This window comes from Anoplophora glabripennis, unplaced genomic scaffold (genome assembly GCF_000390285.2).
Source record: "Anoplophora glabripennis isolate ALB-LARVAE unplaced genomic scaffold, Agla_2.0 scaffold372, whole genome shotgun sequence".
NCBI classification, from domain to species: domain Eukaryota; kingdom Metazoa; phylum Arthropoda; class Insecta; order Coleoptera; family Cerambycidae; genus Anoplophora; species Anoplophora glabripennis.
This window is the reverse complement of record NW_019416460.1, coordinates 401,865-425,741: the sequence shown is the minus strand read 5'-3', so window position 1 is coordinate 425,741 and position 23,877 is coordinate 401,865. Positions and strand designations below refer to the sequence as shown.

General features: G+C 34.7%; 1 protein-coding gene across 2 annotated transcripts in view; it reads left to right on the top strand.

The window, feature by feature from the left end:
- LOC108916621 overlaps nucleotides 1-21,705 on the top strand; it is a 68,913-nt gene extending 47,208 nt beyond the window's left edge. For both annotated transcript variants that reach the window (XM_023454606.1, XM_023454605.1), the window contains 3 exons: nucleotides 14,315-14,614; nucleotides 16,370-16,501; nucleotides 16,579-21,705. In XM_023454606.1, coding sequence (XP_023310374.1) covers nucleotides 14,315-14,614; nucleotides 16,370-16,501; nucleotides 16,579-21,270 — 5,124 coding nt within the window. In that variant the 3' untranslated portion in view covers nucleotides 21,271-21,705. The remainder of the gene's footprint in view (nucleotides 1-14,314; nucleotides 14,615-16,369; nucleotides 16,502-16,578) is intronic.
- Nucleotides 21,706-23,877: the final 2,172 nt, after the last annotated feature.

Here is a 23,877-nt window from a genome sequence, read left to right as displayed (position 1 = left end):
TAATACATGGTCATAAAATGCAAATTATGAATGAAATTGATTTAAATTGAAGCAGTATTACGTCAACGGTTAATGATTTGTTTCATTTTCCATCTACTTCCTGCGTTACTACTAAAATATAGCACCAGTTTCCTTTTTAGATCACCTCAGACTACTGTTCCAAGGTGAAAATGATCATTAAACTGTTACATTGCAAGATTTAATCTTCCTATGAAGACAACTATCTTATGAACCTCTAAATATGTAGATTTATGATTTTAACAATAGATGATATATTTTAGTCAACTAAAACACCGACCAGATGTGTGCAAGAGCAAGAGGAAGAGGAAAGGACACTCTAAATGGTTTGATAAAAATATCTACTGGAATAACACTATTTTTTTTTAAGCAAAACTGCTGCTCGACTTTCCGTGATGTTCCTTCACCTCAGTATCGGATTTAATTATATACCTCATCGATCAGCATTCAGTAGCGCGGATTTATTACAATATTCACACAATGGGCACGCATTTGACACCGAAACCACTCCTTAGAATCGCATTGGCCATGCACAACAACAGCCGATTAATCGCATGTCTTACATCGCTTCCTACTTCATTTTTTTTCCACAGCAAACTGCGAGGGACAGAATTAATAATCCACCTCTGTCGCGAAGGATACGACATTGAATACTTATTACGTTTGTTTTTCTGTGCGTGACAGTATTTGCTGAACAGTTAAAAATTTTGCTAATGCATAATATGAATTTGTATGTAGAAACAGTGTTTGGAGAGAGATCCTTCACCTCTCACATCCTTGATGAAGGACAGAGGTGCCCCTTTGAACTAAAGGCTCTATAATTCTTCAAAAATTGGAAATTGAAAACTTCATTTACCAAAATATTTTTTTCTGGCCTGTATGAATCTAAATTTTTTCAACAACGAAGCAGATGAGACGATGGAGAACAATGAAGCAATTAATTCACGCTTAATCCCATCCGACTTAAAAAAAGATTTAATGGATAACGTCTATGAATAACATTGAGATAAAAACTCATACATCAGTTCCTTCTAGTGGGCATACATCATATTAAACAGAAAAGGAGATAGAAGGACATTGACTACGGGAATGACGGCGACAAATCTGCCTCCGAACGGAATCACAATCGACGCATTAAGATGCAATTTCCTTTCGATCGCTTACGAACTAAGCTTTTTGCGTTAAAATCGTCGCAGAAACAGGGTTTATCGTCCTCTCGGCAGAAAGCAATGAACCAACGGAATAACGCGATTACGACTGCTTTTTCATGCTGAAGTTGTTAACCGAGTTTAATAAAAATATTTGTAATTACTTCTTTGTTAAAGCAAACAGTCTTGCCGATTGGATGATTTATTTAGAAAAAATGTAAATAAGGAGTTGCTTCCTCTACCTTGCACATCCAGATCCAACCACTGGAACGTCAGAGTTCTTGAACTTGCTTATAATCGATTGCCTATGGTTCTCCATCCTCGACGTATGAAATAGGCATAATTATACAGCGGATGCTCGAGATACAGGAAATTTTAAGCAAATAGATGGGAGAGTACACACGATGTTCCGAGAATGAATGGGACTCGGAAAAACTGCGACTTTGGTACACCAAACTGTTTCAATTTAGTTAGACTTTATTCTAGAAGCTGATATTAAGAGAGAAAAAAGGCAGTTAGTCACAATTTTTAATTTGATTCTTGTAAGTATTAACTCTGAAACCCTGAAATTTGGTTTACAGGGTTATCAGATATGTTCTTTTCAATGAAAATAATGCCATCAACGTAGCACTTCCGGTTATACCGGAAGTAGCTGTCAACTTCGTTATTTTAAATGGAACCGCCTATATATTATTGCATTATCGATAAGATAAATTAAAGATATGTCAAAATTGTTAAAGCTTTCCTGTACCTAAATCTAATCATTTTCGAGATAATCGACATTTTATAGATATTTTGACAGATGCAAGCGTTTCGAAAATTCCTTGTATCTTTCTTCGTTCTGGCAGCTTTCACTTGCATTTCGGAATACACAAGTAACATAAGATGCATTACCTTCACCTATCAAAATTACCTGAAGAAAATTATACTAAGTGTCCCATTTTTCACGTTACATTTTGAAAATTTAAAACCGATAAAACTTTTTAAATTCGAATGGAACACCCTGTATCTTTCTGCATCATATTATAGAAAATCAAATTCTCTTTTCAGCGATATAGGCATTGTAGGGGTTAAGTTTCAATTTTCTCAGATATTTGCTGTTTACTTACAATCTCAAAAATACTTATTACGTTAAACATATTATCATCAAATATGCCTTGAAAGGCAAATATTGGTACTGTCATTCAGTATTCTACAAGCATCAAGTATTTGCTCGACAAGGAAAATGCAAACTAATTATCCTAATGAAGATATTTTGAATTTATTCCGTGGAATCCGTGGAATATTCACCGTGAATCAAAATTATTACCTGTATTTCTATGATTTGGTATTTTGCAACTGAAACAGAACAATTAATGAAATGATTTCGGTTGGTTTTCTTAGAATTTTTCTCTAATTTTTAATGTTGCAAAAGTTTTTAAAGAATAGCAAAGACAATAAATAAGATAATTTCAAATAACTAATAAATGCATTATTATAATTTTATATTTGGAATGAAATTGAAAGGATACTATAATTTAAAATTATACATTTACTTTACATTTTATTGTTTTCTTAATGAAAGGATGCTTATTTGCACTTTATTGTACTTGCAGTTGCTAATAATAGTATCCCAGTGAAAGGAAATTTTATTAGGTATTATTTTTGTGTAAATATACCCCCTCGTTATTTAAAAGATGCAACAAACGTGAAACAACGCACTTTATTAATGTAATTATGAAAAAAAAGTCAATGTTCGACAAAGAACACTATTGTATGTAGATGGCGGAGTTTTATTCGCGTCCAATTATCAAATTTTGCAAAATACCAAATCATAGAAATGCAGCTAATACTGATTCATGGTGAATGTCCCATGGATATAAAATAAATTCAATATATCTTCATTAGAATAATTATTATGCATTTTTCTTGTCGAAAAAGTACTTGATACTTGCAGAATACTGAATGACAATACTAATATTTGGTTTCAAGGCACATTTGATGATATTTTAACGTAATATTCTTGAAAATGTAAGTAAACCGCAAATATCTGAGAAAATTGAAATGAAACCCTTACAATGCCTATACCAGTGAAGAGAATTTGATTTTCTATAATATGATGCAGAAAAATACAGGGCGTTCCATTTGAATTTAAAAAGTTTTGTCGGTTTTAAGTTTTCAAAATGTAACGTGAAAAATGAGAGTATAATTTTCTTCAGGTAATTTTGATAGCGGAAGGTAGTGTATCTTATGTTCTTTGGGAATACACAAAGAACATAAGATACACTAACATAAAAAGTAAGTGAAAGCTTCCAGAAGGAAGAAAGATATAAGGAATTTTTGAAACGCTTGCATTTGTCAATTTTTTTGTAAAATGACGATAATTTCGAAAACGGTTAGATTTAAGTATAGGGAAGCTTTAACATTTTTAACTTATTTTTAATTTATCTTGTCTATAACGCAATAATACATAGAATGTTCCATTTAAAATAAGGAAGTTGGCAGCTACATCCGGTGTAACCGGAAGGGCTAGGTTGATGGCATTATTTTCATTGAAGAGAACATATCTGATAACCCCCGTAAACAAAATTTCAGAGTCACGTTGTCTTTGGTTCCTCTGAAACGTATAATAGGTTACTTACTGTGAAGAACCCTGTATATTAGGATTTTTTTTATTTTAAAAAACATAATTGATTATTAGCTGTCTCATTTTTACATTATTTTAACGATATCCCAATTAGCATTGAATTATACGACGACAATACATATAAACTGCTAGCAATAAATAATTATCGAAAATAAAAACAAAAAATGATCTGTAAATATAATTAATACAAAAACACACACCTGACATATACATAAAATTAAATTTGTTAAATAGTGCACTAATTCAAGAAAAAATCTTGTACTCTTGCTGTTCTATTATCACCCTTAACAAAAAGTATTAATTACATAAGCAGCTACTACAGATATTTTTTTCCACATTTTACATGTGGGTAGCGTTTAACTTTTTAAAAATGTTTTTAAATTTGTGTGAATTAACTTAGTATGTACCTTCAAAAGAGAGTAAAAAAATTTCTATCACACCGGTTTAAATTTAAAAAAACTGCAAATAAAGAAGTTATAATTTGTTATCAATACTAGGTTTGAATCGCTCAAGTGGAAAAAATTAAAACGACAATTTTGAGGTCATTAACAATGAGTTTTCAAAAATGTGTCATAAGAATTTAAGCTACTATTTTTGTAATTACTTTAAAAATTTTGCTTATAACAAGTGTAAAAAAAGTTACCTGCAGAAAACACTATACTTAGTTAGGTATATTTAACAAGTTTAACTTTCTGTTTTAAAATTATGAAAAAATATAAATCTTTAGTTAAAGTTCCTACCTAAGAGCAAAAAAGTTACGTTTTGATAATGACTTCAAACGGAGCACATGTGGCATGCCCTGTCAATTTTTAGATCAATATGGTAAGAACTGTCTTCGTTACTGACTTTAACCTGAATTATGACTTGAACACCCTGTAGATACCTCTTAGTATCAAGTTTGTTCTCGTAATATTTCAGAGAGTGGCGCTCTGTTTAAGCAGTTTGTCAAAGATATTCTCGGAATAGTTCCTTGTAATATCGAAACCCGCAAACTTCTAGACTTTTCAATCCTCTCGTAAGTAAAAGCATCTCCGTCCGCCTGCCTTCGTGTTTGTCTAGATGTAGCCATTGTAGACGGACTCCGTTACATCTGCAACCTACTTCCTTCGAAAACTTACCTGTATTCGAGCAGATGGCCTGGGGCCCCTTTATCCAACATCTTACAGACACGCCTAAAAAAATTAGTCTCGACCGAATTCTCAGTCTGGTTTGGTTATCAGTTTCTGCCTTTAAACGAAAATAAACCCAAAACGACACTCTCGGTTGGTTAACAACAGGTATTTTTAGTTGGCAGCGAGGTAAAATCGAAAAGTGTGATGAGGAATATTGTAAATAAGACCTCGAGATAACGGGAGCTCCGCGGTTCGTCAGTTTATGTGTTGCTTTGTTAATATCGGTCGCTGCATCCAAAAAGTTTTAAAACATTTCGTTCGAGCAGTACTATAATTTAGTGCTTGTGAAAGGGTATCATATTAGGGTTCCTATCAGTATAGAAGGCATATTAAAAGTCAAACACATGAGAGAAATCGACTTTTACAGATACCGTACCGGGTATTTCTATTATATTATGACCTAATATTTAAATTCAATGTCAACTGTTACATTTATTACATTTATTGCTGTAAAATAGTTGAAGTAACAAAATACCCCTTTTTGAGGGACATTTTCTTAGATCTACGGACATTCATCGCGCTGCCCCCTGGCCACGGACGGCATAACTTTGCCTATTGAGAGCCCTCTTGTCCTGTGTATCTAATGTTCATAGTATTCTAGGACCAGCGATTGTATCTTCACATGCGTCATGTAAGAGAAAAAACTAACAGTAATATACGGTTAAACTTATGTGGGAAAAATTTGTCGGTAACTCTAGGCGAAACTACACATAGAAAAAGAAATAAATAAAATCATTATTTGTTAATAATACAAAATGAATAAAGCATCGCTTTATACCTACTGACAGAGAGCTACCTACTAATCTGTAGGTTCTATAAAAAGTGACTATAAAATAGGTCAGGAAAAAGAGCTGGGAAATTACCATTTCGCGACTGTTTGTTTCGACAAGCTGAATTTATCACTATAGATGCTAAATATTATGTACAATAACATATTAGTTTCCACAGTCATAAAAATCGGGGGGAAGATTGTATAATTTTTATGTAAATTCACGTTTTCCACTTATAACTTTTGTCCGTTCATTTCCACGAGAAAACAGTAAAGTACTTTTTTTCGTCTTCAAAAGACCTACAAAACTAACCCTCGAGCGTAAAAAATATTGATTAGATCAAAGGTTATAAACAGAAGAAGTTTATTTATGACTTTTGAATTAAACATCTATAAACTGCGTTATTATTACCAGAACGTTTTGGCATCGCATCCTCTCATTTCTTATCACTAATAACTCACACGAAATCTGGAATCGGTAAGTTGAATAGTTTACAAGTTATGGCCTTATATTAATCTGGACGATCCCAAGCATCTTCCACAATCGCACTGATTTTTTTCATGGTAGATTTAATAATAATACATTGAAATATATCATTTTTTTTATTTCAAATTTGCAACCTGGAAAGTTTTTTATGTTTTAGCCTGAGTTGCAAAATGAAATATACGACGCACGCGCGTGATATAGTTATTATTACATATTCGGAAAGCTTATGAAAAGAGCTTTAAGTTAAAAAAATCGTCTAGTTTCGTTGAAAAACAACGGAGTTACAGACTGTCAAAGTTGAGGGCCTATTGTTAAACAAATTAGGTTGGTACCGGCAAAAAAAAATACTGTAATAACCGGCAACCCGAGTACTTTCCCAGATAAAAATATTTTATTTGTGGAAATATGTTAAGTGCATAAAAAATATTGTCAAAAGTCAGTGGGTCGCTTTATTTTTCGGCGAGCCGTGGCGCGGCGGAAGGGTGGGGGAAGCGAACGACAGCGAGTCCGAAGAAAATGATGATAATATTCATAGTCCTGCCGTTAAAAAAGCGAAATCCGCTTGAAAATAATATATTTGACAGTCTATAACTCCGTTGTTTTTCAACGAATCTTGACGATTTTTTTTTTTTGACTTAAAGTTCTTTTCATAAGCTTTCCGAATATGTGAAAAAATAACTATATCACCCTCATACGTCGTATATTTCATTTTGCAACTAAGGCTAAAAAATAATAAAAAAAATCCAGGGTGCAAATTTGAAATAAAAAAAATATATAGATTTCAGTGTATTATTATGAAATCTACCATGAAAAAAATCAGCGCGATTGCGGGAGATGCTCGGGATCGTCCAGACCAATAATTAGTTCATTTGTTTATAAGACTATAACTTGTAAACTATTCAACTTATCGATTCCAGATTTCGTGTGAGTTATTAGACCTGATAAGGAATGAGAGGATGCGATGCCAAAACGTTCTGGCAATAATAACGCAGTTTATAAATGTTTAATTCAAAAGTCATTCAACTTCTTCTGTTTGTAGCTTTTGTTCTAATCAATATTTTTTGACGCTCGGGGGTTAGTTTTGTAGGTCTTTTGAAGGCGAAAAAAAGGTACTTTACTGTTTTCTCGTGGAAATGAACGGAAAAAATTTATAAACGAAAAACGTGAAATTACGTAAAAATTATCCAATTAACCAGCCTGTAAACAATCTTCCCCCGATTTTTATGACTGTGGAAACTAATATGTTATTGTACATAATATTTAGCATCTATAGTGACAAATTCAGCTTGTCGAAACAAAAAGTCGTGTCCAACTGTATATTTCCTAGCCTAAAAAGGCGAAATAAACCCTAACCAATGATATTTCTATAACCATATGTTTATTAAAAATATATTGTATTTTATTGTATTTTTCACACCTTTCACTTGCAACAGAATAAGAAACTGATAAGTTTATTTTAATATATTCAACAGTTAATATCATTTTAAAATTTCTTTGTGACGCCACTGATTTCCACACATACCTCAAACTCTAGTGATAAAACAGTCTTTCACAAAACTGTTTTATGTTTTATTTATGAATGACGAGATTTATACGAGTTATATACGTAATAGTTTTTCAGTATTACCGACTATTATTAGTTTTCTATAAATAATTCAAAGTTTTAAGAATATATCATATATATCATTGGTAGGTTATTTTTCATTCAAAAATGGAATTTCCGTTTAATTTTATCAATGCATTCCCACAGTGGTGATGTCAAATACACATTCACACGAAGCTACTATCTGCATTACTTCCTCTTCAACACAATAATCGCAGTGCTGAATTTTTATCTGCATAGTGTTTACTTCTGAAATTCGATTCTGATTATTGAAAAAAGCGTTACCAAAAACAACAGTTATGATGTCTTTGGTACATGATTTAAAAGAATTATTTAACTTTTATACTGTAAACCACACATCCTGTGACGTTTTTCTTTTATCGCTAATTGCATTTATATATCGCTAAAAATAGCTAAGTATGAGGGTAAAGTAGGGCAACACGCGAGGGAAACTAATAAGGACAATTGATTTTGCTTAAAGATAATTTTGCGCAAGCCAGATAAAAGTAGATGCGATATTTTTAAAATCGTATCTACAATATGTTGATATTATAGGTCTGTAAAGGTCAACAGAATCATTTTATCGACCGGAAACTTTAAATGTCAGACATATTCGTTCATAATTAGAAATAATGATAGTGACTTGTATGGTGGTGATGGAAATATCAGTTGTGTATTGTCCGTTGCAATGAAGTTGGACATTTTAAAGCTAGTGTAAAGAAGACTATTAATGTTCTTACTTTAAAACAATGTATGACAATTTGTTTATAAAAGAATAAAAAGAAAATGAAATTTAAATTCTTTTTAGGTTGATATTAGAAGGTTTTTTTTATCGTGGTTTAATATCATCTCACTGTAGCATCAACAGCTTCGTAGTAAAGAAATCCGTACACCGAAAGCTTCTTGATGCAGCTTGCCTTGCTGACACAACATAGAGAAGTACGGTGTATGACCGGAAACTATATAATTAAACTAATATTCATTGGATGCACATATTTGTATTTAAGTATATGATTAATATTAAACTGTCCGTTTTAGTTGATAAATCCCTTGGTATTCTTGGTTTTTAATTAAAAAAAATAACTGCTTCCAAAAGTGTCGCGATTACAGACAAAACAATTAGGTATATAAAAAAAGAAAAAATGAATTAATGAATTAAATATATGAATTTCACGGCATTGTCATGTCAACTGAGTTTGTTAAGACTATTTTAAATGCCATTGTACTTTTTATATATCATCAATTGCTCAATTTTGCTGCCTTATATAGAACATTATTGATAATTCATTTCGGTTATAGCTATAATTGTAATTAAGCACATTCTTTGCTAAAATTAGACTTATTAAATATTCTGTGACTGTCATAGTAATGTTTGATTATTAGGATGACGTTGAGGCTTAGATATTTATTTTTTGGATGAGACTCAACGCATTTTTCGATATCAGCTACTCTTCCAGGTGATCTAGATGATTTTTCCTTTCCTCCCATCGTTTTTTGGTTTTAAGATATATAGCATCAGGGTGATTTTTTAATCGAAATTTAGCCATATCTTTCCAAAAAAGAATGAAATTTTGAGTGCTAAAAACGTCAGCATTGTTAGTTCTTGACCATCTGCCAGAGGGCGCTAGGTACGGCCTTTTCTGGTGACATTTTGTGAGATTAAATTCTTTACAGCGTATGTCATATAATAAAATCTAAAATTTCGTTGATGAAATCGCTGGAAACGTACCTTACCGAAAAAATACAATTGACTGTTCTTAAAGTCAACCAGCTCCTATTCCTATGTCCGGAAACGAATGACCCATACTTCAAGGGTAGCTTATTTGAATAAATTTAGATAAAACGGTGCATTTTTACTGATTTTGAAGAGTACCTTTTCTATATAAAGTTATTACTTTATGAGATACTTAAATGGGATATACTGTAATAAGCCTAACTTCAAACAAGTTGACGTGTAGTTTACATCAATCAAAAATTATACGAGAATATTTAATATTTGTATAGAAATTTAAAAAGCAACATATGAAACGTTATTAAGTCAAGATAGAAGGAATTTATAACCAGCTTTTAATCTTAACATCCCTTGTTACTTATCAAAGTGACTCAGGCCTTTGGAATGCGTTCCACCATCCAGCGCAGGGTGACATGACCCAGCACCAATAACCATTATTATTTTTTTTATACTTCACCTTGATTTAAGGCTTCGTGACGTTGAAGGAATGACTTCTTGGAAGACGCTCCGGCCACTTACAGTTTAAAATCTTGTAACCGCCTTGACTCACTGAGGCATTTCCTGAAGCCGATTTCGGAGAACAGCTCTGGTTGGAACATAAAGCGATCGAGAATGTAGCTTTCACTTTGTAATTCATTTTTACGTGGGTACACTATCTCTTATAGAAAGAAACAAGCCTTAAATGTTACTCTTTGGCGTTTTTCGAAAGTTCAGACATTGGTCATTAATTAATTATATTGGAAAATAAGATAGTTATCAACTAATGAAATTGTCGTGTATTTTTGGCAAACTATGCAACAAAAAATATCGTGTTGAATAAGACTGTGAAGAAAGTTGTCCGCTTTCTTTTGAAACTAAAAGTTAGTCTTTAAATAATTAATTAAATATTTCATATTCATTACTCACAAGATGGAACCACTACAAATTTTTGCACACTATTGATTGGCCAAAGGTAATTTTTTTTTCAAATTTCATCATTGGTGACTTCCTTGATAACTGATTACAGTTACAACACAAAAAAGCTTGTTTTTTGGACTACGCATATACTTGAGCCCGCATTTAGGCAAGACCATCTTTTAGGGAATATCATTCTAGGCCATCTATTAATTTGCATTTTGTGCAGTTACTGGTAAAATCACGCTGACGGAAACTAAAATAGATTACCTGTTCCTGCCTTCTTATCAAGCCCCTTACTGACGTACAACAAAAATCGAAGAAAATAAATCATGAACATTAAATTCAGGAAGCAGTTATTACGTAGTATTTAAATTTTAATAACCAAGTCATAATTTTAGACAACGTTTAATTAGCGATCGAAAAGTTATCTTCAGAGTCAAAACATTGATTTAATTAATTCTTTCCCACCTCAAAAATAATGATTCCTGTGTAGCTTGAAACTGTAACTTTTTAATGAAACGAACCAGCATATTTTAAAGAACTATGGGAATTTTAAGACAACTCTCTTGCTCCCAGACATTATTAAAGTAACGGTTTATTTACGGTATCAATTTTTTCATTTACGCTGTCGTGCCTTACCTAGTATTTTGTTCTAAGAATGGATGTATGAACAATATTTTTTAGATAGTTGTTACTGATAGATAGACAGATATTCATAAAAGGCGTGGCAAAATTCTGTAATAGAGCATTGTAATAGGATATTTTAACGTAATATCTGTCAAGAATAATTTTTAATGTTGAGACGTTGAAATAAATTTGTCTTTTTTTACCGTAGTTATGTCAGAGCTTGTGTTTTTGTATTTAAATGAAGAGTTAAAAAGCTCCTATTCCACTGTCACGGCCTACCATATAACATTGTCCATGAGTAATTAGGCATCTCACGGCCTAATTAATGAGATTTGGTTGAAATACCTTATACACATTTTGGACGATATCAATGTCTGATCTGTCAAAATACATTATAACAAAATCTGTAAATCCCTACGTAATTGGAAAAAGGCCTGAAAAAGGTTTAACAATTACAAGATGTCTTATTTTCTTAATAAAAAAACCTTCTTTTCGTTTTTTAATAGTATCTCGCTTATTGTTAGCGATGGACCCAATAAACCCTACATGACTATGCTCGACAGGGAACGTTCTATCCAAATATGTAAAAATATACAGGGTGTTCAATTTAACTTAACAAAGTTAACATCCGCGGCCATTTTGTTTGGACTCCATTTGTTTTTCTACTATCATTTTCGAAAAATTCATAAAAACTCGTGCAACTTTTATATTCACATTTTTTTATAACTCTCAAAACAAAAAAGTTAAAGAGGGGGTCAAAACATAGTGAATCACCCTGTACATACCTATACTTAAAATTATTAAGTTTTATAATAAATAAGTTAGTTTTAGTGGAGGAATAACACTTATGGTAGTTATGTATAGGGTATACATAACTGTAACCCACTTTAGTACTGAACGCTATAAACACTTATTTTTACATTATTTTCTTGTAAGTGATAAAATAGATGCAATTTTAGAAAATTTTAGTATACCTACCTATAACAGTAAAAGTAAGATTACTGCTTTGTATTTAGAATAAAATCCTTGGTAAAGTAAAAAATTATTTTCTGCATACTTAAAATAACTTCTTTCTGTCTCTTCCACCAAAAGTACAAATTACAACTTATACCTATTTCTTTATACAAATGTGGGTCCGCTCTCTCTACCCTTTAAGATTATAACAAAATTTACCAGGACATATCTAACCTATTCCTCGGTATTCATGAATACTTGGATCATTATGGACAATCTATACTTATTATTCATGAAATACTTTCAACGCTTATATTATTTCTGAGTACTAAATCCTGAATACACATCTAAAAATGATGAATACGAGTGCCGAATATTATCAAATAAAACAATAATATTCAGTAGGTACTTGAATACTGATTACACAAATATTGTTTCGAATAATAATCACTGACTCACTGACACATTTTATTTTCGAGTAATACCTAAAAACAAGCTGTAGGAGTGATACATAAAAGTATTTTTTTAAATGAGGACTTTTCTTCTAGCTCTAGATAATTTAACAAAGTCTTAACAGTTTCTGTCTTATACCACGTAACGCTTAAGACATCGCTTACGTCATTCTTTTGTGACTGATTCTGTGTAAGGACAAAGCAAATGTTCTAAGGACAAACGGCGACGCCATAGAGTCGTAACTACGCTGTAAATAGGTTTCACAACACGCTTTTATCTCGCTATATATCACGATCTGAGCAGTAAATTGGACCGGAGCAAATAGGTGGATATCTACATCTGTTCGACGCGTATCAAAGCAGCGGTTGTTAAACGATGTTAATTATTCAAATACACCTACGCGTACTTTATCGGTAACACGGAAACTGTTTTAATTTTTTTTACTTTTTAATAAGTGGCGTGAGCAATATGATTATCAGAGAAACCATTTTGTTAATCTTAATTTCACATTGATAAGAAAAGAACTACCATTTAGATTAAAATGAACAAAATGGCGCAGCAAGTGTGTTTCAATTTTTAAGCAGGGTCTTAATGACTACGAAATATTAGGTACATTTTTAGGTATACTTTAGGTATTTTTTAAATTAAAACAGAAAAAACTCCATTATAAACAAGGAAAAACATTTTTGGGAAATCGAAAATAACAAAAGTGAGGAAAAATAGAAATAAAAATTCCAAGAAGTAATAAAACAAATTGTAAAACAAAATTTTTGTTAAAAATATGTACTCTAATCTGAACTATCTTGGCCTAACCCATGGGCGTAGCTAGGAGTTTTTCTTGAAGTGGGCCTAGGGCTGCTGCAAGCTATACGGAGGCCTAAAAAAAAACAGGCAATCAACGTCTTCCCGATATAATATTTCAAAACTCTCTAACGTTTGATTCTAAAAAAAGGTAGCGCAGTCAGCGTCTTGCCGATATGTCAATGATATTATTGAATCTTTTTTTTTCTGGGGTGGGCCTTGCATACTCCTGCTCTCCCCTAGGCCCATGGCCTAATCTGATTTGATCTAACTTAATATAACCTAACATAACCTAATTTAACCTAACCCAGCCTAACCTAATGAAAAAATTAATGATGACGACAACTTGACAGGCACAAAATAATAAAATGTCCACAACACGGAAGAACAAAACAAACCAAAGATATCTACTTACCTGTCATCTTTTGTTGAGTATAATCACCTCAAAAACTAAACAATTTTAACATCTACAAAACAATATGGCATTTATCAAACAAATGCTGTGAAGCAGAAGATAAATATTTAATTTTTATTATATTTATAAAAAATAAACCATCATCACCTATTTATCACTATTTATCACTATTTATAAATGATGAAAGTTTAGGTAAAATTAAAAATGTCATTCAGACACCTATTAATGATTAGACTTGATCAGCCATTTTGCGATTACCTATTGAAAATGCGTTTTGTAGTGCAACTTTATTGTCACACGGTGCAGCGCATGGTGAAAAGAGAAAAACAATTAGGATATATGATACATACATTCTGCATCCGCAACATTTTGGCTACATTTACCGTATATGTAAGCCATTTCAATCCCAAGTTTATGAAACGTTTTTTGGTTAAAATAACATTTGCTACCTTCTGCTCCAGTTTCATATCATCTTTAGATACACCTTGTACAATTCAATTAAAAAAAGTTAACATTTATTACCTAAAATAAAAAGTGCTAAGCACTCACTTCTTTAAAATATTGCCTTTCGAAAAGATATGTAAGTAAATTTTTGTAATTATCTCATTTCAGGAGCTGTTTTCCCAGCTACAGTTCTCCACTGAAACTGCGCTGCCTCCCGATGCTCTCCGCAGGGCTCTAGCTGAAAGCTTCTTCGACCAGAACCGTTTTCAGCTCGGTTTCATGGACGATGCAGCTGAATGCTTCGAGAACATGTTGCTACGCATCCATACCCACATCGCCCAAGGGGAAGCCGAAGATATGTGCAACGCGAGGCACTGCATCCCTCACCAGAAATTTGCCATGACCCTGGTTGAGCAGAGCGTATGTGGATCTTGTGGAGCTACGTCAGAACCACTGTCGTACACACAGGTAAGGAAAATCTTATTTACAAACAAGTAGGTAATAGGGTGTTCGGTTACTAATCAACGACTAGATTGTACAAAAAAAATCAAGGTGGTTCAAATAAAATATAAAGGGTTATCCATTTCGAGCTTGGGATAGTAAAGCTCTGCCAATTAATATTTGTCAAATGTCACTATCATCCAGACTGGTATTTGTTTAGTTAAAGATTTGCCATTTCACAATATGGAACATTTTACGACCGAACAACGCGTTAAAATTACTAAATTATGCTACGAAAATGATGGATCTTCGGTGGCTGCATTACGCGGAGATTATGATTGGCATAATCGTCCATCCCAGCAAACAACCACCAATACAGTGAGAAAATTCCAATAGACTGGATCGGTAACAGACATCGTAAGATCTGTGCATCATCGTTTTGCCCGTTCAATCGAAAACATAGCCGCTGTGAATGAAAGTGTAAACGATGACCCGAATCTTTCGACTTCAGCATTTGGGCCTGTCATACGGCATACTTGGCGCCATGATCATCGACTTTTTTTAGCCTGAAATTGAAGATTTTGGTCTGGTAGTTTCAACAAAATGGGGCCACATGCCACACTACGCGGCCAATTATGGCTCTATTGCGCGAGAAATTCCCAGGACGCGTTAATTTCAAGATTCGGCGATGTGGCTTGTCCACCAAAATCCTACGATTTAACGCCTTTGGATTTCTTTTTGTGAGGCTATGCGAAAGACCGTGGTTATGCGAACAATCCCACATCTTTGGAGTAATTGAAGGACGAGATATGTCAAGTTATGGCCAAATTATTGCCCGAATTGTGTGAAAAAGTCTTTGAAAATTACCTCAAAAAGATTGAGTCCTACAAACGGTTCCGTGGAGGATATTTGAATGATATTGTTTTTCACGCATAATGGCATAGTCCAAACTTTATTATGAAATAAAAATACAATCGAAATTTAAATATTCAGTGTTTTTTTAAAACTTTACTTTCCCAAGGAGAAAATGGATAACCCGTTATATAAGGGTTTGTAGATCTACCTCCAAAAAAGAAAATATCAAAAGATTGTGCAAAAGTCCAAATATATTAAACAAAAACTTGTCTATCTAAGAACAATAATCTCCTTCACAGAAATTTGCATGATTTATTTATTCAAAACGCAACAATCAGTTGATTTTCTAAGTACTCTTTGAAATTACAAGAACATTTTCTGAGATTTTGAGCTATGCCATTATTTGGTTTCTACGCATGAAACTGAAAGAGATAAGGGCAGTAGCATTTTACATTAATATTCATGGGGGTGATTATTAAACAAGGAAAAACTGCTAAGAAAATTGATTATTACTCTTTTGTGCAAAAAAAATTGTTGTTGAGTGTAACATATAATTAACAATGAAGGAAACGACGACTACATAAATACCCTTTAACGTATACATTTCTTGGTTGTAATACTGATTCCAAATGACTATATAATAAATACAGAGTTATATTGCTGTAGTGGTAAAAGTCTTGTAGATAAATAATGAAAAATATCTCCAAGGCAAGTTTCATTACCCTGAAGCCTTATACAGATACAGTCTAAGAGAATTGGCCTTGAAATTGCCATCTTATGAACACATATTAATTCTGATATTATTGTGAGACATTCCCTTCCACTTTGTATCAAATTTAATTGTTGAGATATAACACGGTTCATTAGCGACAATTAATAATTAATTAAGGTATACGTTTCAATAAATTTTCATGGAATTTATTGCAGATGGTCCACTATGTTTCTACATCCACACTCGTCTATCAAGTAAGAACCAATGCAGGGCGACCCAATCCCCCAGATCCATTTGGCCAACTTTTGAGAAAAGCAGGAAGCATGGGAGACGTACGCACATGTCCAGTAAGTAATAAAATATGCAATCTTATGAGTGTTCAAACATCACCCTACAAGTTACTCATATTTCTGTATTGTTGCAGAGTGCATGTGGTGCAGTTATCCAAATTGGAAGAACACTCATGAATCACCCTGAAATCGTTTCCATTGGATTGGTATGGAATTCCGAAAGGCCAACCCTTGAACATATCATGGAAGTGTTTTCCACCATCGGAACGACTTTACGACTGAGTGATATTTTCAACACAGTGGCGGATAGTCGCTGGTCTGAAAATTCTATGCACAATCTAGTGGGTGTGGTAACATACTATGGAAAACATTACTCAACGTTTTTCTTCCACACTAAACTAAGAGTGTGGATTTACTTCGACGATGCCACTGTCCGAGAAGTTGGACCTAGATGGGAACAAGTGGTGGAAAAGTGTAGGAAGGGAAGATACCAGCCTCTTCTTCTTCTGTATGCCCTACCTGATGGGACACCTGTTAACACTGAAAATGCCCCTAAACAAGTTACTCCATTTTTCAACGATAAGGTGACAAAAAAACCTCCACCACAATCGGTTTTACGACGTTCAATCACACCCAGCCCTGAAAAACCCATGGTGGGAAATACAAGACGTGCCATTACCCCCAACCCTGATGGATCGTCATTAAACCATCAGAAACCACCACTGCCAAAGCCTTACAACGAATACCAAAATCTTTCAATAATTCAAAAGAATTTATACGAAAACCACGTAGCAGCAGATGTAGACGTGGTCGATGGGTGCATGGGAAGAAAAGATCCTGAATATGTAACAAGAAAATCATTAGATTTCAATAAACCGCAAGTCGGCGTGCACAGAACCTTAAGCAATGGCTCGTCTTCTGGAGTCGAGGGCATGACTATTCCAGATCACATGAATATTCCAAGAAGAAGAGATAGTGGGAATTGGAGCGGTGACCGTAATAGTGCATCATCCGCTTCTTCAACGACAATGGAAAATCCTTACTTATACCTTGTCGGTAAGGTACCAAATGGAACAGGAAGTGTTCCGGGCAGTCCAACCAGAACAAAAAGTGATTCTTCCAGTGGGAGCAGTGGAGTTTACGATGCGGGATACGACTCATACTCTCTGTCCTCGAATGACAGTTCTTCAATGACCACTTTGCAGCATCTAATGAAAATGGGGCACTTAGCAAAAATTCCTGAAGATTATAATAATGTGTCAACAAATCAAACGCTCCAGCAGAGCTGTGACGTACTGTGCGATGAAGCAGACGAGCTTTTAGTAAAGTCTCGACAACTAGAAGATGAACACGACTTAGTTCTAGCTTTAGCTTTGTGCAATGCAGCAGCAACAAAAGCAAGAGCAGCCATGAACGCTCCATATAACAATCCGCAAACTTTAACTTTGGCCAGAATGAAACATAACACTTGTATCATGAGAGCTCGAAGCCTCCATAGAAGGATGACACAATCCCAAAATGCAAACAAAGAGAATCCTCCTGAAATTAGACACACTCGTGAAGGAAGTAGTGCAAGTGGTCGTCATTCACGTCAAAATTCTAGGGATAAAGGCAACCATTCCAGGCAAAATAGTCGAGAGCTTTTGGTACCAGAGAAAGAAAAGGTACAATCGTCAAAGAATATAGAAATTTATGCTACATTACCCAAGAAGAAGGATGCATTGAAAAATAAACTAACCATAAACATCGGCGAAGATGACGATTACATTTTGTATGACAAGCCTCCAAGTCGTGAATCTCGATCAATATTTTCAAGATCAAAGAATAAAGATCAGAAATTAAGGGAAAAGAGGTCGAGAAGTGAAGACAGAAACAAAATAACTAGAGACTTTTCCATTGCTCCTGAGATAATAACAGGAAAAGATACTCTCAAAAAGGCGAAAGAGGAGAAGGAAGAGAAGAAAGATAAAGATGGCAAGTCAAAGAAACAGCACAAAATTCGTCGCAAGCTACTCATGGGAGGTTTGATTAAACGCAAAAATCGTAGCATGCCCGACCTAACTGATGCAAATGCAGTGAATGACGCCCCTACTCATCCCCAACCACCTACATCTACAGTAGATGATAGTAATGTGGGCCTAAAAGGTGCAGGAGATAATCCAACTGGTATGTGTGGATATTTATCTGAAGGACATTTAGAGTTTGCTGGAAACAACGCAAATCCAAACTTGGAGAGGAGCAAGTTAATGCGGAAGAGTTTCCACGGAAGTGCTGGAAAGATTCTGACTGCAGCTAAAGTTCCGCCACCTCCGCCGCTCCGAACTACTTCCCAACTTAGCAAGTCTAAGTTGAATGGCGGAGAAGTCTGTGACGAGAATAGCGAGAGGCCTAAGTATCCACTACCCAACGATATCAGTTTTTATAATGGCCCCGAAAACTATCACTACAACGTAATAAATCAGGATTATATGAACCAGGAGCCTGTTTCTTTGCCATATTATCACGACAATTCTTACAATGATGATTCTTACTATCGTGCTTCCCCTAACACTGTGATTACTCGTGCAGATGTGCATCATGAACAAAGTCCGATACAGTCCACAGACTTGCATAACACAGACAGTGGAGTAGATGAAGTAGATTGTCTTCCTCCTCACAGTCCTTTGCCGATTTTGGACCTACCCCCGTACCCTAGTCCGATGGGATCGGTGGTGCATTCAAGGCAGGCAAGTGAAGACTTCCCTCCTCCACCGCCACCTTTAGATCTGTCAGCTCTTGACGAACACTTGCCCAAATTGTCATCGTCACCTATACCACAAACACCCAGTACTCTCTTGACGGAATTGCAAATGAAACGTCAAGAAATACTCTCTAACGATGAAGTACAAAAAGCAAATTCTATAAATATTAAATCGTCTGGTGATACGTGGTTGAAAGAATTGCAAGCTAAACAAGCTGCTCTGAGGAATAAGAAGATACAAAACGATCAAGCACCTGAAGGTGTTGATGTAGTAAATACACAAAAGTACTTGCCAGGAGAAGCTAAAGTGAAATCAGTTAAAGATTTGGCTTCCAAATTTGAAACTACCAACCAAAAGCAGAATATAGAAGTGGTTAAATATGCCCTTGCTGAAAAAGTTTCTAGTAACCTAGACGGTATTAAATGTGATAGTAATGGCGTATTATCAATGAAAAAACGTGAGGAGTGTGATCATATTGCACCCGAACAAATTGCAGAGGAAATTAGAGAAGTAGAGATGTTAAACGCCACGGTACAAAAAACGTTAAATGCCAATCAGGAATCTAGTGAGGAACATAAAAAGAGAATGTCGAAAAAGAAAAGCGTTTCCTTCTGCGACCAAGTTATTTTAGTGGCTACAGCTGACGAACAAGAAGACGATAGCTACATTCCTAATCCGATTCTAGAGAGGGTACTACGAACAGCAATGAATAAGCCCGAAACAGCTGCTATAAGGCAGGAAATTTTCAACTTACGCGAGAATGAAAATAAGAAACTAGAGACACCTGAAATACCTCTTAATACGACCAGCGAAGCACATTTCAATCAACCACTGTACGTTAGGAGGAATTCGGTAGACAATCTCCTAGGTAGACAAGTTGAACATGAAGTGCCCAAACAGCCCCTCCACAGACAAAGCCCTACTTGCAATATCCAGCCACAACCTACAATTCCTCACAGCCAGAGTCCCGCTTTTAATACACCTAATACTCATTACAATAATCAAAGTCCTCATCATTTTAATGGTCAAAACGCAATATACGACTCAAATATGCAATATCATGGACATCCTACTTATAACGGTTCTAGCAGCCAATATTATGCACAAAATCCTCAACCCGTACAACCTGTTCCGAGTCACCCGCAACTATTACGACAAAACTCCCATAATGAAGTCCAAAGTTTGCAATACAATCGACAAAATTATCCTCCTGATGCTCACTACAATTACAACAACGTATACGGCTGCCCAAACACTACCGGATATGAAACTCAGTGTACAGGAAATTGTTCACCGATCAACTATAATACTCAGCCCACAGCTTATAGGCAGTCGCCCTATCAGTTAATTCCTCAAAATTCACAAGCCTATGCAACTTACTACTCTAACAACAGAGTAAATTCTGCTACGATACAAAGTAATTTGCACCAGAACAGCCCGCAATACTCCTCTTCCCCTCGAAACGCCTACTCTCCTCAAATTAGACAGTCCACGCCAAGCCCCATGAACGGATACCCGAATTACCAACATCCGCCTTCGCCCGCTCCGTCCAGCGTGAGTTCTACTTATAACTACCAACAAAACATGTACCGAGGTCCAATAGCATGTGAAACATCACTTCCTAGCATGCCTTATCAAAGGGTGCCACAACCGGTCGATCAACCGAACTACAACAGACCTCAAGCAAACGAATACGACCCGCAACAAAACAACTCTCCCTACCAAAGAGTTCCGCACCCATCTGAAAGACCCGACGTCTACCAGAGGGTGCCGCCACCGCACTGTGAGCAAGACGTGCAGTCTTACAAACAGAACACACCTGGAAACTATTCGCCATATCAGCACGTTTTACCGCCTAAGCAAATCTTGAAAAAGACTGTTAGCTTTGAACCTGGCACTAAAGGCGGTAATGAGTCGCCAACACCTAAAGCCGTCGTGACGCCTATTATAGTGAACAACGCGAACAACAGTGTGCCTACGGACAAGACTAAGTGCAATCTGTGCCGGAAAAAGAACGTTGTTGCGTCTAACTTATATTGTCAGGATTGCGAGTTTTATATGTCTAGGTTTAAGCCCCGCAGTTAGTTAGTAGATGATCCTTAATTCTTTTTTACTGCAGTTTACTTCAAAATTATTAAGATATTTAAATACAGTGAAATACAAAGAAATAAAAAACAGTAATTTGTTTATAACTTACAGAAAAAGTTTGTAACAAAACGATTACTTAAGATAAAGAAATATTCGATGTGTATAGTAAATTTACGAAATTTTACAATTTATCGTTTCTGTAGGATGTTAATAAAGTGAGATTTTTACATTTGCATATTTCTTATTCAAATATTTTGAGAGCAAGAAGAAAATTTCTGTAACGGGAGTTATGGATCACCCTGTATATAATGTACATAAGATTTTTGTAAAAAATATTGTGATATTTTGTTCAAATTTTATAGAAGTTTTATATAGATTATTTAAAGATCTCATAGGACTTTTAGGGACATTTATACATTAAAATTTGTATGTATTGACTTTAATAAATAAAATAATTACTAACTTCTTTTTATTACCCAACAACCAGTCAAGAAATGCCATGTAGCAGAAATAATAAGCTATTTTCTAGTCTGCTAATATTTATTTAACATTTCAATTGACATGTTATCTTAGAATTTATAATGAAGAATAAGTTGGCTACAACAAAGAAATAACATACATTTATTTATATTGTCAATTTTAACAATAATGCTAGTCTAGTACATAATTATTAATTATACCTTTCATATTAATGATTAATCTATTGCTTTTATTGAATATACATTGTCCAGGAAGTTTAAAGAAAAACTTCACAAATGGCAAAAGGACATACAGGGTGTTCCAATTTATAGATGTACAGATCATTGCATAACAAGAAAAAATAAATTAAGGATATATTTTATTAAATAAATCTTCGGAATATCCTCCAAAATTGCAAATCGCAGGACTGCTATGATTGTTTTTAAGTACTAATTTTTGAAAAATTGTATTAGCAATTATTATATAAATATATATAATATAAATTTAAAAACGTAATCATTCCTAATATATTTCGTTTCAATTAGAGCAGAATCTCGCTCTGCCAGTAACCTGACACTGAGTCGATTACTCTACAGTCGGGCAGTTACAGTTTCTAAAACTCTACGACCTGGTGCTTGTGGTCCATCTGTGTATTATATTGCTTATTAAGGAATTTTAAACACATCATTATATTAATTCATAATTTTTGGTCATGAGTTCTCAGTTTTACAATATACCAGAGTCAAAATGTAAATAAAGGGTGGTCCAACTAGCAGTATCTTTTTAAATCAGATGTTATTTTGACACTGACAACTCATTCCCGCGGAAATAAGTGACAGGAATTCAGTATCATATCTCCGTGGTACGAAATGAATCAATTTACGCTTGAGCAACGTTGGGAAATATTGAAAACCTATTTCCAAAATGAGTGCTGTGTTGCCGAAACAGTGCGAATTTTGAAAAGAAATTTGAAGCACTGACGGTGGGTGGTGTACACAAATTTGTGAAGAAAGTTCGTGAGACTGGCATGTTAGTGGTTAACAAAGGGGGGCCCCGCGTTAGGCCATTACGCACAGCAGAGAATATTGGTGCTGTACTCGTCAATGTGCAAGCTACTCCAAGAACATCAACTCGACACAGATCCCAGGAACTGAACATTAGCCAAACAATGATGAGAATATTGCATAAAGACCTCAGATTATTCGCGTACAAGATTCCAATGTCTCAGAAACTGAAGGCGAACGACCACCCTCTTCGTTATCGCTTCTCTGTTCGGGCCTTAGAGCAGCTGGAAAATGACAGTGATTTTGCTCAAAAAATCATCTTTTTGGATGAGGCGCATTTTCATCTCGAAGACTATGTAAACAAGCAAAACTGCCATATTTGGGGCACAGAAAACCCACATGTAGTCTTAGAGAAATCAATCCATTCCGAACGTGTGACCGTTTAGTGTGGTTTTTGGAGTGGAGGCATTATTGGCATATTTTTCTTCGAAAGTGATGAAGGAAACACGGTCATGGTTAATGGAGAACGCTATCGAAGCATGATTACCGATTTTTTTTGGCCAGAAATTGAGGGTTTGGACTTGGGCGATCTTTGGTTTCAATAGGATAGCGCTACGTGCCACACAAGCCGTCAAACAATCGATCTTTTGCACACTAAGTTCGGTAATCATGTAATCAGCATCAGTTTTGGTGATGTCAATTGGCCTTCACAAAGCTGCGATTTGACACCTTTAGACTTTTTTTTGTGGGGTGCCTTTAAGGATAGATGTTATGCCAACAATCCAGAAACGATTCAAGCACTTAAGCACAATATTCTTCGGGTTATTGGTGAAATACAGCCCAAAACCATTTAAAATGTGCTGCAAAATTGGGTCGACAGGATGGGCTACTGCCAAACAAGCCGAGGCAGCCATTTGAATGAAGTTATTTTGCATAATTAATCAGAAGGTTTACTCTTTTCAATAAAGCAATAATACTGAACGGTGTTTATATTATAACATTTTAAAAAAGATATTGTTAGATGGACCACTCTTTATAAAATGTAAACTTTAGATTTAAAAGCAGAAATATTAAAAATACTAGATGCGTGTGAAAAAATTTGTGAATTCTGCCTTGTGTTATAATGTTCAACAGGCCACAA